Here is a 12,283-nt window from a genome sequence, read left to right on the forward strand (position 1 = left end):
TCCTTTTAAACCTGTAGCTGGTTTTATGTCGGGATTATTTTCTCCTTTTAAACCTGGAGCTGGTTTTATGTCGGGATTATTTTCTCCTTTTAAACCTGTAGCTGGTTTTATGTCGGGATTATTTTCTCCTTTTAAACCTGGAGCTGGTTTTATGTCGGGATTATTTTCCCCTTTTAAACCTGTAGCTGGTTTATGTCAGGATTATTTTCTCCTTTTAAACCTGTAGCTGGTTTTATGTCGGGATTATTTTCTCCTTTTAAACCTGTAGCTGGTTTTATATTGGGATTATTTTCCCCTTTTACACATGTGACTGGTCTTATATTGGGATTATTAACTGTCCGTTTTACAAATGACACATTCCACCACTTAGAACAAAAACCAGGTCATCATTTTTAGATAAAAATTTTAAACCGAAATTATTTTAAAAAAAAAGGGGGTAAGGCATGATTATTAAGAATTCTGACTTTTTTTCTCAGAATCTTAGCAATCTCATATAATGAATTCTTTCACTGTTGTATTCTTTTTCCTTAAATTTGACTTTATATCGATTTTGAGTTTTTAACCTTCTAATTTGACCTGAATTTTAACTTTTTCTCCTGATTCTGACTTCTCTTTTCATCTCCTATTTTTTACATTTCATCTCATTATTGTGGTAAACTTCCTCTTTTTTCATCAACTTCGCTTTTCTTCATTTGTTTGCTCCCATAACTGTTTAGCTTAAATTTGTTTTTTCTAAATTCTAATCATATTACTATGAGATGTTGCTAAAGTAAGATAACTAACGTTTTCATCTCATAATTTTGACTTTTAATCATATACTGTTTTTTATCTCACAATTTTGACTTTTAATCATATTCTCATGTTTTTTATCTCACAATTTTGACTTTTAATCATATTCTCATGTTTTTTAATCTCATAATTTTGACTTTTAATCTTATACTTACGACTTTTTATTTCATAATTATGAATTTTTTTTTTTAATGAATTGCCTTACTTTCCCGTTAGTTTTGTTTGTTTGGTTTTTTTGTTTGTTTGTTTGTTTGTTTGTTTTTTGTTTGTTTGGGGTTTTTTGGTTCCATTTCCATGTTTCTCACTGGGGAATCCATTGCAAAGCTCCAGTCTGAACCAGTTGTGATGTAAGAAAGCAGCAACAAGAGGCAGTGCAGTTATGGCAGAAGACATTAGCGTGGATGCTGCTGAAGTGCCAGTTTTACCAGAACTTGACAACATTTCTTTATTAATAGAAGAACAAAGAACAGCAGAGGTTTTTTTTTTGTTTTCAAAAACGACAAATGTCATGTATTGCCATGTCTACAGCCGCCATGGTTTGCGGTGTTATGCAGTTATCTGTGGAGCTCACTCCTTCTGTAGGGGCGCAGCTCGGTAGCGGCTACATCACGTGTTTTGTTGCTCTGATTGGCCCGTAAAGATTTGACAGAGCATTTATCTAATCACCCTCTGAGTTTTTTCAAAGGCTCTGCCCTTTCCCAAACGCTGTCTATGAGTGGTTTTACACGTCCATCTAGTGTGTCAGGTTAGGCTTCCATAATTAACTGTAGAAATAGTTTTATTATTTTATTTTAAGAAGACCAGTGCTGTGAGAATGAAACAAAACAGTTATAATCTGTTTAAAAAGACTTCATGGAAGATAGACTGGTGTTTCCTCGGTCTGAGCTCCTCCAAGAGACTCCTCTCTCCTCGCCTCTTCAAAGTTTTGTCATGAGAAGTACCCACAAAGTTGGACCAAATAGTATCAGATCGTTGCATTAACTCGTGTCTTCGCTGATACCAATACCTGCATTTTAAGCATCGGATCAGAACAACTCTAGATGAGACAGAGACAATCACTGTCATGAAGGAGAGCAAGGTAATATGGGAGGCCTCCTTTTTAATACAAGACATTGCACCCTGATCACAGGACAGAAATACCAGTAGAAGTCTCTCACATGCAGGTGGAGACTACAGAAATACGTCAGAGAAAGAAGTATGAGCAGATAAAATAAAGAGGCTGAGTAGAACCAGTTAAACAGTAGTCATTTAAAATACATTAATAATGAAGCATCAGTGCCTTGTAAAGCTGCAGTCCCAGGCACTTCCTGGGTCCATCTGGTGGCCGTATTTACATAAAGTAATTCCTCCTCATAGTTGAAAGCAGGTATGTGATTTCTCTCTGCTCTTGGAAGAAAAGTCACGGGGACATGGTTCAGGTGGTCTGAGCCTGGACTCTGTGAATCAAATATTTACAATCACACATTAATCACAATCACAAGAGCATCATCAAAGAGTCTAGCCCAGTGATACTCAACGTGGGGTTCTTGAGCCATATGTGGCTCTTTTATGTCTTAATTCAAAATATTATATATTTATAATATTATACAGAGAAGCTTTGACCTCAGAATTTATCCAGTGCAAGTCACATTGATCAGTTTATTTCTCACACTAATACAGAAGGCTTTAATTGTCAAACATAATTTTCAGTCTGTATTTTTTTGTCTGTATATTTCCATTTCCCTTATTTGCAATTTTTTGCCACTTTTAATCATTTTTTGCTGCTTTTAGCCCATTTTTGCTGCTTCTTTTTGCCACTTTTATCCTATCCTAGTTTTTTGCCTCTGTTATTCTGCTTTTTGCTATTTGCATTTTTTCCCCTTAGTTTTTGTACCATTTTTTTGCCCATTCAAGCTGCCTTTTGCCATTAAATGCCCATTTTTGCCCATTTATTGTTACTTTCCATTCTTTTTTTTTTTTTCGGGGCTAAGTTTTTGCCACTTTTTGACTATTTTGCTACCTGTAACTTACTTTTTGTCAGTTCTCCCCCATTTCTGCCACTTACTGTTTTTGTCAATTGTCACTATTTTTGCCACTCTTTGCTGCTTTTGCCAATCTCCACCCATTTTTGCTGCTTTTTGACCATTTTTGCCACCTGTAACAGTTTTTATGTCACTTCTCACCCATATCTGTCACTTATTATCCTCATTTTTGACACTTTTCTGCCGCTTTTAGACCTTTTTGTCAGCTTAAACTTATTTATTGCCACTTTAACACATTTTTCACCACTTAGATTGTGGCTCTTGCAATTGTATTTTTCAACAATTTGGCTCTTTGGTTGTGCAGGGTTGAGTAACACTGGTCTAGACAAAGAAATCTAACAGACTTTACCTCGCTCTGTTCTTCACTGTCAGCTCCAAAACAGAAACAACATGTGCGGTCATCTTCAGGCAGAGCTGTGGATTCAACACAAACCGTCAGTTTGATTTTAAACAAAAGGAGGTGAAATGTAGAAGAAAACTAAAGCAGGTACCTTCCGATGAAACGCTCTCTTCTTCACTGTCAGCGCCAAAACAGAAACAACATGGGCATGTTCGCTCACCTTCAGGCAGAGCTGCGGAGTCAACACAAATCATCAGTTTGATTTAAAACAAAAGGAGGTGAAATGTAGAAGAAAACTAAAGTAGGTACCTCCCTGAAGCCGTATAATTTCAACAGCCAGACACACGATGATCAGTGCGAGGACAACGGCCAGGATCAGGAACATCTTCCTTGCTTCTACATCTGGATCATCTACAACAACACAATTCATGAAATAACACAGAGCTCAGGTGGTTTACAATCTGCCTGATGTTTGACTGAACATAAGAGGATAACAGGGGGCCATAGATAATCTAAATTTAAACTAAAGTCTTCAGTGGGTTTCTACAGGTGTCACAATCAAAAATGTCCCCCTCTTTCCTGAACATGTGTGTTTTTGAGACCACAGGGATAATAGCTACAGTTTATTTATGAATGTAAGCAGGAAGTAGAGCATCTCTGTTTCCCCACAATCAAAATAAAAACACAACATGTCAGATTTTTACCATGGGGAAATATAAACGCTCATTTCTACTACTTAAAAAGACAAAAATATTAAAGTTGGGTAATTAAAATAAGATAACAGAATCTTAACTTCAAATAATTACATAGTCATAGGTAGGAGAAAAAAGTAGACATTGTGTGATATTAATTGCAAATGATGAGACATGGAGAGTCAAAATTTAAAAATCAAAGTCAAAAATAGGAGATAGAAAATGTACATTAGTCAATTTTATGAGATTAAGAGGCAGAATTATAAGATAAAAAGTCACAATTATTAGTTAAGAAGTCAAAATGTTCAAATTGTAATTTATTAAGAGAAAAAGTCATAAATTATTTGATTAAAATTAAAATGATAAAGCAGTCATTCATACTTATGAGCTAAAACTAAATTAAACATTTAAATGTAATGACTATCCAGTAATTATGAATTTTTTATCCAATAATTTGAATGTTTTAATTCCATCATTTCAACTTTTTTTTTATCTCATACAGACTTCTCTTAGTTATCTAAATAACTTAATTTGTCCTAGAATATTTTCCCTCATAATTTTTCAGATATTTAAAATCAAAATTAAGAATTTTTTCTGTCAGTGCACTGGTAGTCAAGTGGTTAAGGCGCGCGCCATATATGCAGGCGACCCGGATTCGAATCCGACCAGTGGCACTATTTCCTGCATGTCTCTCCCCGCTCTCTTCCCTGTTTCCGACTCTATCCACCATCCTATCAAATAAAGGCAAAAAGGCCAAAAATAAATCTTTAAAAAAAAAAGATTTTATTTCTGTCACAATTTGGACTCTTAATCTATTAATTTCTTTCCCTTAGTTTGTTATTTTACTCAAAAGTAGGTACTTTATTTTTTTAATTCCACAGTGACTTTTTATCCCTTAATGTGGACTTTTCTTTTCCTAATTTGGACATTTCTATCTCTTTGTTTTTTTTTGATCCAACAGTGACTTTTTATCCCTGAATGTGGACATTTCTATCTCTTTATTTGTTGTTTTAATTACACAGTGACTTTTTACCTCCTAATTTGGACTTTTCTATCTCTTTATTTGTTGTTTTTATTACATAGTGACTTTTTACCTCTTAATTAGAACTCTTTTCTATCTCTTTATTTGTTGTTTTTATTACATAGTGACTTTTTACCTCTTAATTTCAACTTTTCTATCTCTTTATTTGTTGTTTTTATTACACAGTGACTTTTTACCTCTTAATTTGGACTTTTCTATCTCTTTATTTGTTGTTTTTATTACATAGTGACTTTTTACCTCCTAATTTGGACTTTTCTATCTCTTTATTTGTTGTTTTTATTACATAGTGACTTTTTACCTCTTAATTTCAACTTTTCTCTCTCTTTATTTGTTGTTTTTATTACACAGTGACTTTTTACCTCTTAATTTCGACTTTTCTATCTCTTTATTTGTTTTTTTCTCTTACACAGTGACTTTTTACCTCTTAATTTCGACTTTTTACCTCTTAATTTGGACTTTTCTATCTCTTTATTTGTTTTTTTCTTACACAGTGACTTTTTACCTCTAAATTTCGACTTTTTACCTCTTAATCTGGACTTTTTCCTCATATTTTTTATATCTCTTAATTAGAACTCTTTTATCAAACAATGACTCTCTTACTCTTGTTCATTTCTTACTTTTGACTTTTAATCTCTAAATTTGGATTTTTAATCTCATAATTTGAACATTAAATCTCATCATCTGGAGTTCTTATCTAATAATTTGGATTTTTCTTCTACTAACTTTTATTTTTTATTTCACAAGGCAGACTTTTATTTCTTTAAATTGACTTTTTTTTCCTCATAATTTGTACTTTAAATCTCATGATTTGACTTTCTAACCCCTTGTTTTGAAGTTTTTATCCTTCATAAACTAGTTTTACCTTAATTTGGATTTTCAATCTCATTGTTTGGAGATTAAATCTCATAATCTGGAGTTTTAATCTATTAATTTGGAGTTTTAATCATTTAGTTTGAATTTGATATTTTGCAAGGCAGACTTTTTATTTCTTTATATGGGCATTTTTCTCAAAAAAAAAAAATTTGTAATCTCATTATTTCAATTTCTAATCTCTTGTTATTTTTTAATCCCACAATGATTATTTAACTCTGTTTAATGTGATCTTTTAATCTCATAATCTGGCCTTAAATCTCAGAATTTTTACTTTTTATTTCATAATAAGGGTGTTTTCATATTTTAATTAAGATTTTTTTCCCCTCATAATTTGGATTTCAATTTCAGAATCCAAATTTTAATCTTGTATTTGGATTTTTTTTAATTTCATATTTTTCATCTCATAATTATGAGTTTTTATCTGACATTTTTTTCTTCCTTTAACTTTGACATACTATTTATTTGTTTCAACTTTCTTTTCAAATTACAATTATTCTTCTCATACTTTCCACTTCAGCTATTTTTTAAATAATGATCTTTTTTTCATGTGGCAGAAATGGGCTTCCTTAGGAAACTGAAGGAAACAAACTTGCTGGAGATTTGTTTTCTTTCTTTATCCTCCCAGCACCTTGGAAGGTAGTGAAGCACAATGAAGCACAATAAGACAGCTGTCAAACCATGCAAAACAGTCATTTTTACTGAGCCATTCAATGGTTTTGGGTGCCCAGGAGGTTGTTTTACTGCCGTGGTATTGAAACAGTTATCAATGTGTTTTAATTTGAACCAGAAAGCTTTATTGTCCCTTTAATTTAATGTTGGTTCCTGGTACTAACAGAGGGAGCAAATGAGATCACTGTCAGCAGAAGTTTTGAGGATGAAAATTTAACAATCTTTAAAGATTTCTTCTTTTCCTTGGAATTAGTAAGAACCCAAATGAAAGTGCCTGTGCTTGGTCTGAGTGAAAGAGCTGATAGCTTTAAAAGATAGAACAAACTTTGCAAAAACTTACCATGCACCACCAAAAATGTAGGATCAATAATCTTAGGATCACTGCCCTCAGTAAAGCCACAAAAATACATCCCAGAGTCGGACGAATTCACCTCTCTGATTTTGAGAAAGACAGTCGAGATATTTGATGTCATTTCAAATTTCCCCTTTGTGAATCCCCTGCAGAAATTAACAGGTGCACCATACGTGTACATATTGCAAACACAGTGAGGCTCGCTTCCGTTGACCACTTTAAACCAGAACATCCAAGTGTGGAAACTGGAGAAGTTGGAGCAATGCAGAGTGACGTCTTCACCAGACCAGACCTCCAGAGTGTTATTCTCAGAGCCTGAGACGATCCAAACTGAAACAGACATGACCACTTCAGTCACAAAAATTCCACCTTTTCTTCTAAATGACAGATTAATAGTGGTGAGTGTAGCCGCAGAGGTGTACTTACAGAAGCTGCAGAGGAGACAAGCTGATACCAAGTCAAGGTTCCTTACTGTGAACATGATTGTATGACTGTAAACACTCTTTATACGTCAGAGCTCCTGGAAGAAGTTTGCAGAGGCGGACTATTTTTCATAAGCAGAGTATACTGCAGCATGTTATTTACAGCAAAACATGCAGATTATAGTGCAACTCAAATTCTGAATTTCTTGACGTCAATGCTGAAGGACACACCTCTAAATATCTTTTTCATTATTATAGTATAAGATCAAGGTTGATGAAGTGACCATGTGTGGTTCTTTGCCCGTTTATGTCCATTCATCCACCTTCTTCTGCTTATCCAGGACTGAGTTGGAGTAGCAGCAGGCTAAACAAGTCCACACACCGCAGGTGGGCCAGCTCAGAACCTGGACTCTCCTGCTTTAAAGCCATGCTCTTGTAATTGATGTGGATTAAGCATCTTGCTATAATATGGAAGCCTTCCTTGAAAGACACATTGCCTGGATGTGAGCATATGTTGCTCTTAAACCTCTAAATACTTTTCAGCATTGATAGTTCCTTCCCAAGCTGCCCACACCATAGACACCCAGTACCATCAGAGATGCTGATAAGCTGGAAAGTCCTCTTCCCTTTAGGCCTTGTCCACAGGGAGACGAAAACCTCATATTTCAGTTTCGTTTTGAAAACGTTTTCCGTAAACACGGGGTCGTTTCAGGAAAAGTCCGTGTAGAACAGAACCACTAACGCCTGAAAACGCTGCAGTATATACGCCACACCTGAGAGTGGCGCTGTGACGCTGCTATGGTAAAGAGAGAAGAAGATTACGGAGCAAGCATATAAAGCTTCTGCGCCATACACAAACACAAGAACAAGAACATCTGGTGTTTGCTGTTCTCCTTGACCATCTGTTGTTCTCGGTGGAGGTAAAGGAGCATCCCATTTTGCTGTAAAAGCCATAATAAGGTCAGTAGCTTCTGCAGCACGATTACAACCGTGTAGTCCGCCATTGTTGTTTTGGCAGGAACTGCGCGTGCGCCCTTAGTGGGCTATGCTTTGTATGACGTAATCGTTTCAAGAAAGATGCGCTTGACTGTCCAGACAGAGGGTTTGGATGATTACACGTAAGTATCTCATCACGTATAAGGTGAAGAAGGTATCCTTCAGAGTTATTCATAAATACTATCCTGCCAATCACTACGTGTTAAACTTCAAGAGAGACATAAATACGGATGTTTTTTCAGGGAGGACCACCCAGAGACAGTGTTACATCTATTCTGGTAATGTCCACATACCAAAAAACTATGGAAGGACTTTAGCAGATTTACCATTGATCATGTTTTCAAAGATTTTGCTTTGTCGTGGGAAAAAGTATTCTGTTTTTACAAAAGGTCAAAGAAAGAGGAAAAGCTTTTTTTCTTCTTCTTCCTCTTCTTATAAAACTGTTTATTATTTTGACCAAATTTTCCACAAATGCAAATACAGCAACAAAGAAAAAAAAAACTTTATCTTTTTTCTCAAAGATGTTGAACAATAATAAAAAAAAGAGATAAAAGGTCAAACTATGCGGTAAAAAGTCATAATTATGAGATAAAAAGTCGAAATTATGGGATAAAAACTCGGAATTATTAGTTGAAAAGTCATAATTATGAGATGAAAAGTCAAAAAAATGAGTTAAAAAGTCAGAATTATGAGATAAAAAGTTAAGATTATGAGAAAAAACAGTCATAATCATGAGATAAAAAGTTTAAATTATGAGATAAAGGGTCAAATTATTAGATAAAAAAGTCCATTATTAGATAAAAAGTCATAATTATGAGATAAAAAGTCGAAATTATGAGATAAAAGGTCAAATTATCAGATAAAAAGTCATAATTATCAGATAAAAAGTCATAATTATGAGATAAAAAGTCAAAATTATGAGATAAAAGGTCAAATTATCAGATAAAAAGTCATAATTATCAGATAAAAAGTCATAATTATGAGATAAAAGTTGAAATTATGAGATAAAAGGTCAAATTATCAGATAAAAAGTCATAATTATTAGATAAAAAGTCATAATTATTAGATAAAAAGTCATAATTATTAGATAAAAAGTCATAATCATGAGATAAAAAGTTGAAATTGTGAGATAAAAGGTCAAATTATTAGATAAAAAGTCATAATTATGAGATAAAAAGTTAATCATGAGATAAAAAGTCGAAATTATGAGATAAAATGTATAGATTATGAGGTAAAAAGTCATAATTTTGAGATGAAAATTCATAATTATGTAATAAAAAAGTTGAAATTTTGAGATAGAAATTCATTCTTTCACTTTTCATCTTTTAATTTGACTTTTTTAACCTTACAATTTAGACTTTTTTATGTCATTATTTCAACTTTTTTTTATCTCATAATTAAAAATTAGGGTTCTATTTTCATTTGGCTTACTTCAATATTTTTTCTTTTTTAGCTGGCAGAAATCGGCTTCAATAGAGATGAAATGGTAGATGTAGGCAGATTTGTTTACTCTGGGACCCAGCCTCAAAAGGCCATTTCCATGTGGATGAAACGCTGATACAACAAAACTCTTGCATATACTCCTGAACTCGTCTCTGTGTGCTCCTTTTATATCAAGAATGTTACTGACTTGTTGCCAATTAATCTTATTAGATCAAAAATGCTCGTCAAGCTGTTTTTCATCGATGCCACTTATTTTTCCAGCCTTTTCTTGCCCTGTCTCAACTTTTTTTGAGCTGAGTTGCTGGCATCAAATTCAAAATGAGCAGATTTTTCATTAAGTGTTAACATTTACATCAGATAGGTTGTTTATATTCTACTGTAAATAAAATGAGTTTATGACATATGTAAATCAGTGGATTGTTTTAATTAGCACGTTACACAAAATGTGCCTCAGCAGAGGTGTTCCCTTAAGATGTAAATATTCATGCAATCAGATTTGACTCCAAGGAAATATGGTTGGAAAACACAACTTTAGACCACTGAGTAAGGGTTCAACAGGAAGTGTTTACTCCTATTTATTTTACCTGGAGTGTGTGTTTAAAAGCTGACAATCAAAGAACCCAAAACATTATTTTACATTAGATATTATCAATCAGCATGTCTGGAGACTTAAATAATCAATCTAATCCACTACGGTGCCTTAGGCTAGTTAAGAACTAGACTTTAAAACAAAAGTCAGGTCAGATTCATGCCTCCAATTAAAAGCTCAGAATGAATTTTACAAAGAGGGGAGAAACTGCAAAAAGTATTTTTGTTTCTTAGTTTTACACAGCCCTTTAAACATTCACCTTCCCATGTGTGAAAGAACAAAACAGACACAGATAAGACACAAAAACATTACAAAATATGTATTTACAAATCAAGTTTGGATCATACATTTTTGACGTGGACTGTCTCAAGGAAACATCCAGGCCTAAAGGATGTAACTTTATACTGTTACCACTGGAGGGAGCCGTTCCCCAGGTGTTTGTACTCAGGCAGCTGAAAACATTTTAATACTGAATAATGTGAATACTCCATAGCAGGAAACCTAAGGGTCAACCTGTAGGGACTAATAATAAGATACAAAATCAGAAAAAAAGACCTTGGCTCTTAAGTTTCTTAAGCTGCTAAGGGAGTGAGAATAGAACATTAGACCGTCTGTGTCTTCTCCGCGTCATACTTTGTAACTGTGCTTTCTTCATACTCATACTAACAGCATAGAGAAAGCCCTAAAAGAGGAGGCGCTGCTTATTTCAGATAATACTGAGATGTAGATTGTGTGAAAATTAATTTACAGTTATGTAAAAGGCTGCAACATGACAACGTTGAAGAAAAAAAAGCATAAGGGATCTGAATACGCTGTATGCACTGTACATAAAGTAGATTTATACTGTTAAACTGTGCAGTTGAAATGAATGCATACTACTGAGATGGAGCCAAAGTTAATGTTTCAATATTTTATTAATGCCAGACAGATTTCAAAATGGTAACACAATGCAAAGTTTATTCATCAAAAATGAATAAAATGACTGAAGCTTCCTCAGTGTTCTTCTTTCATTTCTTATTTCACATATTCAGAATTACGGGTGTCTGCATGATCAAGTGTTGAATGTGGCTCTCTTCATGCCCCTTCATACCATATTAACACTTGAACAATTTAACAAACCCCAGCAGCTTTTAGTCTTACCCTTAATAAAAAATGTTCTACATAAAAGCTAAACAGATAATCACATCCTGAAAAAGGACCATCAAATATATCTAAGGCTGAAATCAATCTCCAGTTAAAAACAGGCATTTGGAGGTTTGATTTGCAACCGAACGTTTATCAAGTATACCTGTTTAACTGCTTATTAATGCAAATATCTGATCATCTATTGACAGCAGCAACCAATGCATTTACTGTAGGAATGTAGACGGGGTTAAGACTAGGGATGAGCAGTGAAACCAGCCTACTAGACTACAACACCAATTCCATTTTTTTTTACCCAACACAACCCCATGATACTCCAAATGGCCAGCACAAAATGTGTTGTGGAAATTGTGATTTCCATGAATGTGCTTTATGTATACTGAGCATAAATGCAAATCTGACTGCATTCATCATGGACATTAACAAATTTACTTTTTGAGTCCTTGATGCAACATCAGTATATGAATTGCGCTTGAGCCTCTTGCATTTAAAAGTTGCCCCCATTCTCTTTTCTTTAATTCATGTTCTATTGGCATCTTCATCATACATTTTTCTTAATCTCTCACAATACTGAGACAGGTTTTTTTGTTACCTGCAAACTTCTGGAACACTCTTCTTCTCCTCTGTAAAGTACTGATGGAGATACCAGTACTATTTGGGAAAATGAAACCATACCCAATCCCAGTGAAAACAGTCATGGTGTTCAAACTGAGTATCAGAATGGGGAAGATATTCATTCAAGTGAATTTACCATGCTGGTTGGGGCAGCAGGATTTTAAGTCGTTTATGCCATACTCCTACCTTACCAGACTCGGGACAGTTTGCTGTTTTCAGCTAATGCGTGTCACCTGCTGCAGTCTTCTCCTGCTAAAGCCCGTCTGCTTCATGTTCTGCACTCACAGATGTTCTCCT

General features: G+C 34.2%; 1 protein-coding gene across 2 annotated transcripts; it reads right to left on the bottom strand.

Moving 5' to 3' along the window:
* Positions 1-1,871: 1,871 nt before the first annotated feature.
* LOC121504484 lies at positions 1,872-8,148 on the bottom strand. Of its 2 annotated transcripts, XM_041779287.1 has the most exons (7): positions 7,205-8,148; positions 6,952-7,108; positions 6,767-6,861; positions 3,460-3,561; positions 3,302-3,382; positions 3,160-3,224; positions 1,872-2,225 (listed from the first exon to the last, which is right to left on the bottom strand). In XM_041779287.1, exons 1-7 carry the CDS (start codon positions 7,257-7,259, stop codon positions 2,034-2,036), a joined length of 747 nt encoding a protein of 248 aa, XP_041635221.1. In that variant the 5' UTR covers positions 7,260-8,148; the 3' UTR covers positions 1,872-2,033. The 2 variants fall into 2 exon arrangements, with proteins under 2 accessions (XP_041635221.1, XP_041635219.1); XM_041779285.1 differs by having other exon boundaries at positions 6,767-7,108.
* Between the last annotated feature and the right edge of the window lie 4,135 nt (positions 8,149-12,283).

The sequence above is a fragment of the Cheilinus undulatus genome, linkage group 22, assembly GCF_018320785.1.
Source record: "Cheilinus undulatus linkage group 22, ASM1832078v1, whole genome shotgun sequence".
In the NCBI taxonomy this organism is placed as follows: domain Eukaryota; kingdom Metazoa; phylum Chordata; class Actinopteri; order Labriformes; family Labridae; genus Cheilinus; species Cheilinus undulatus.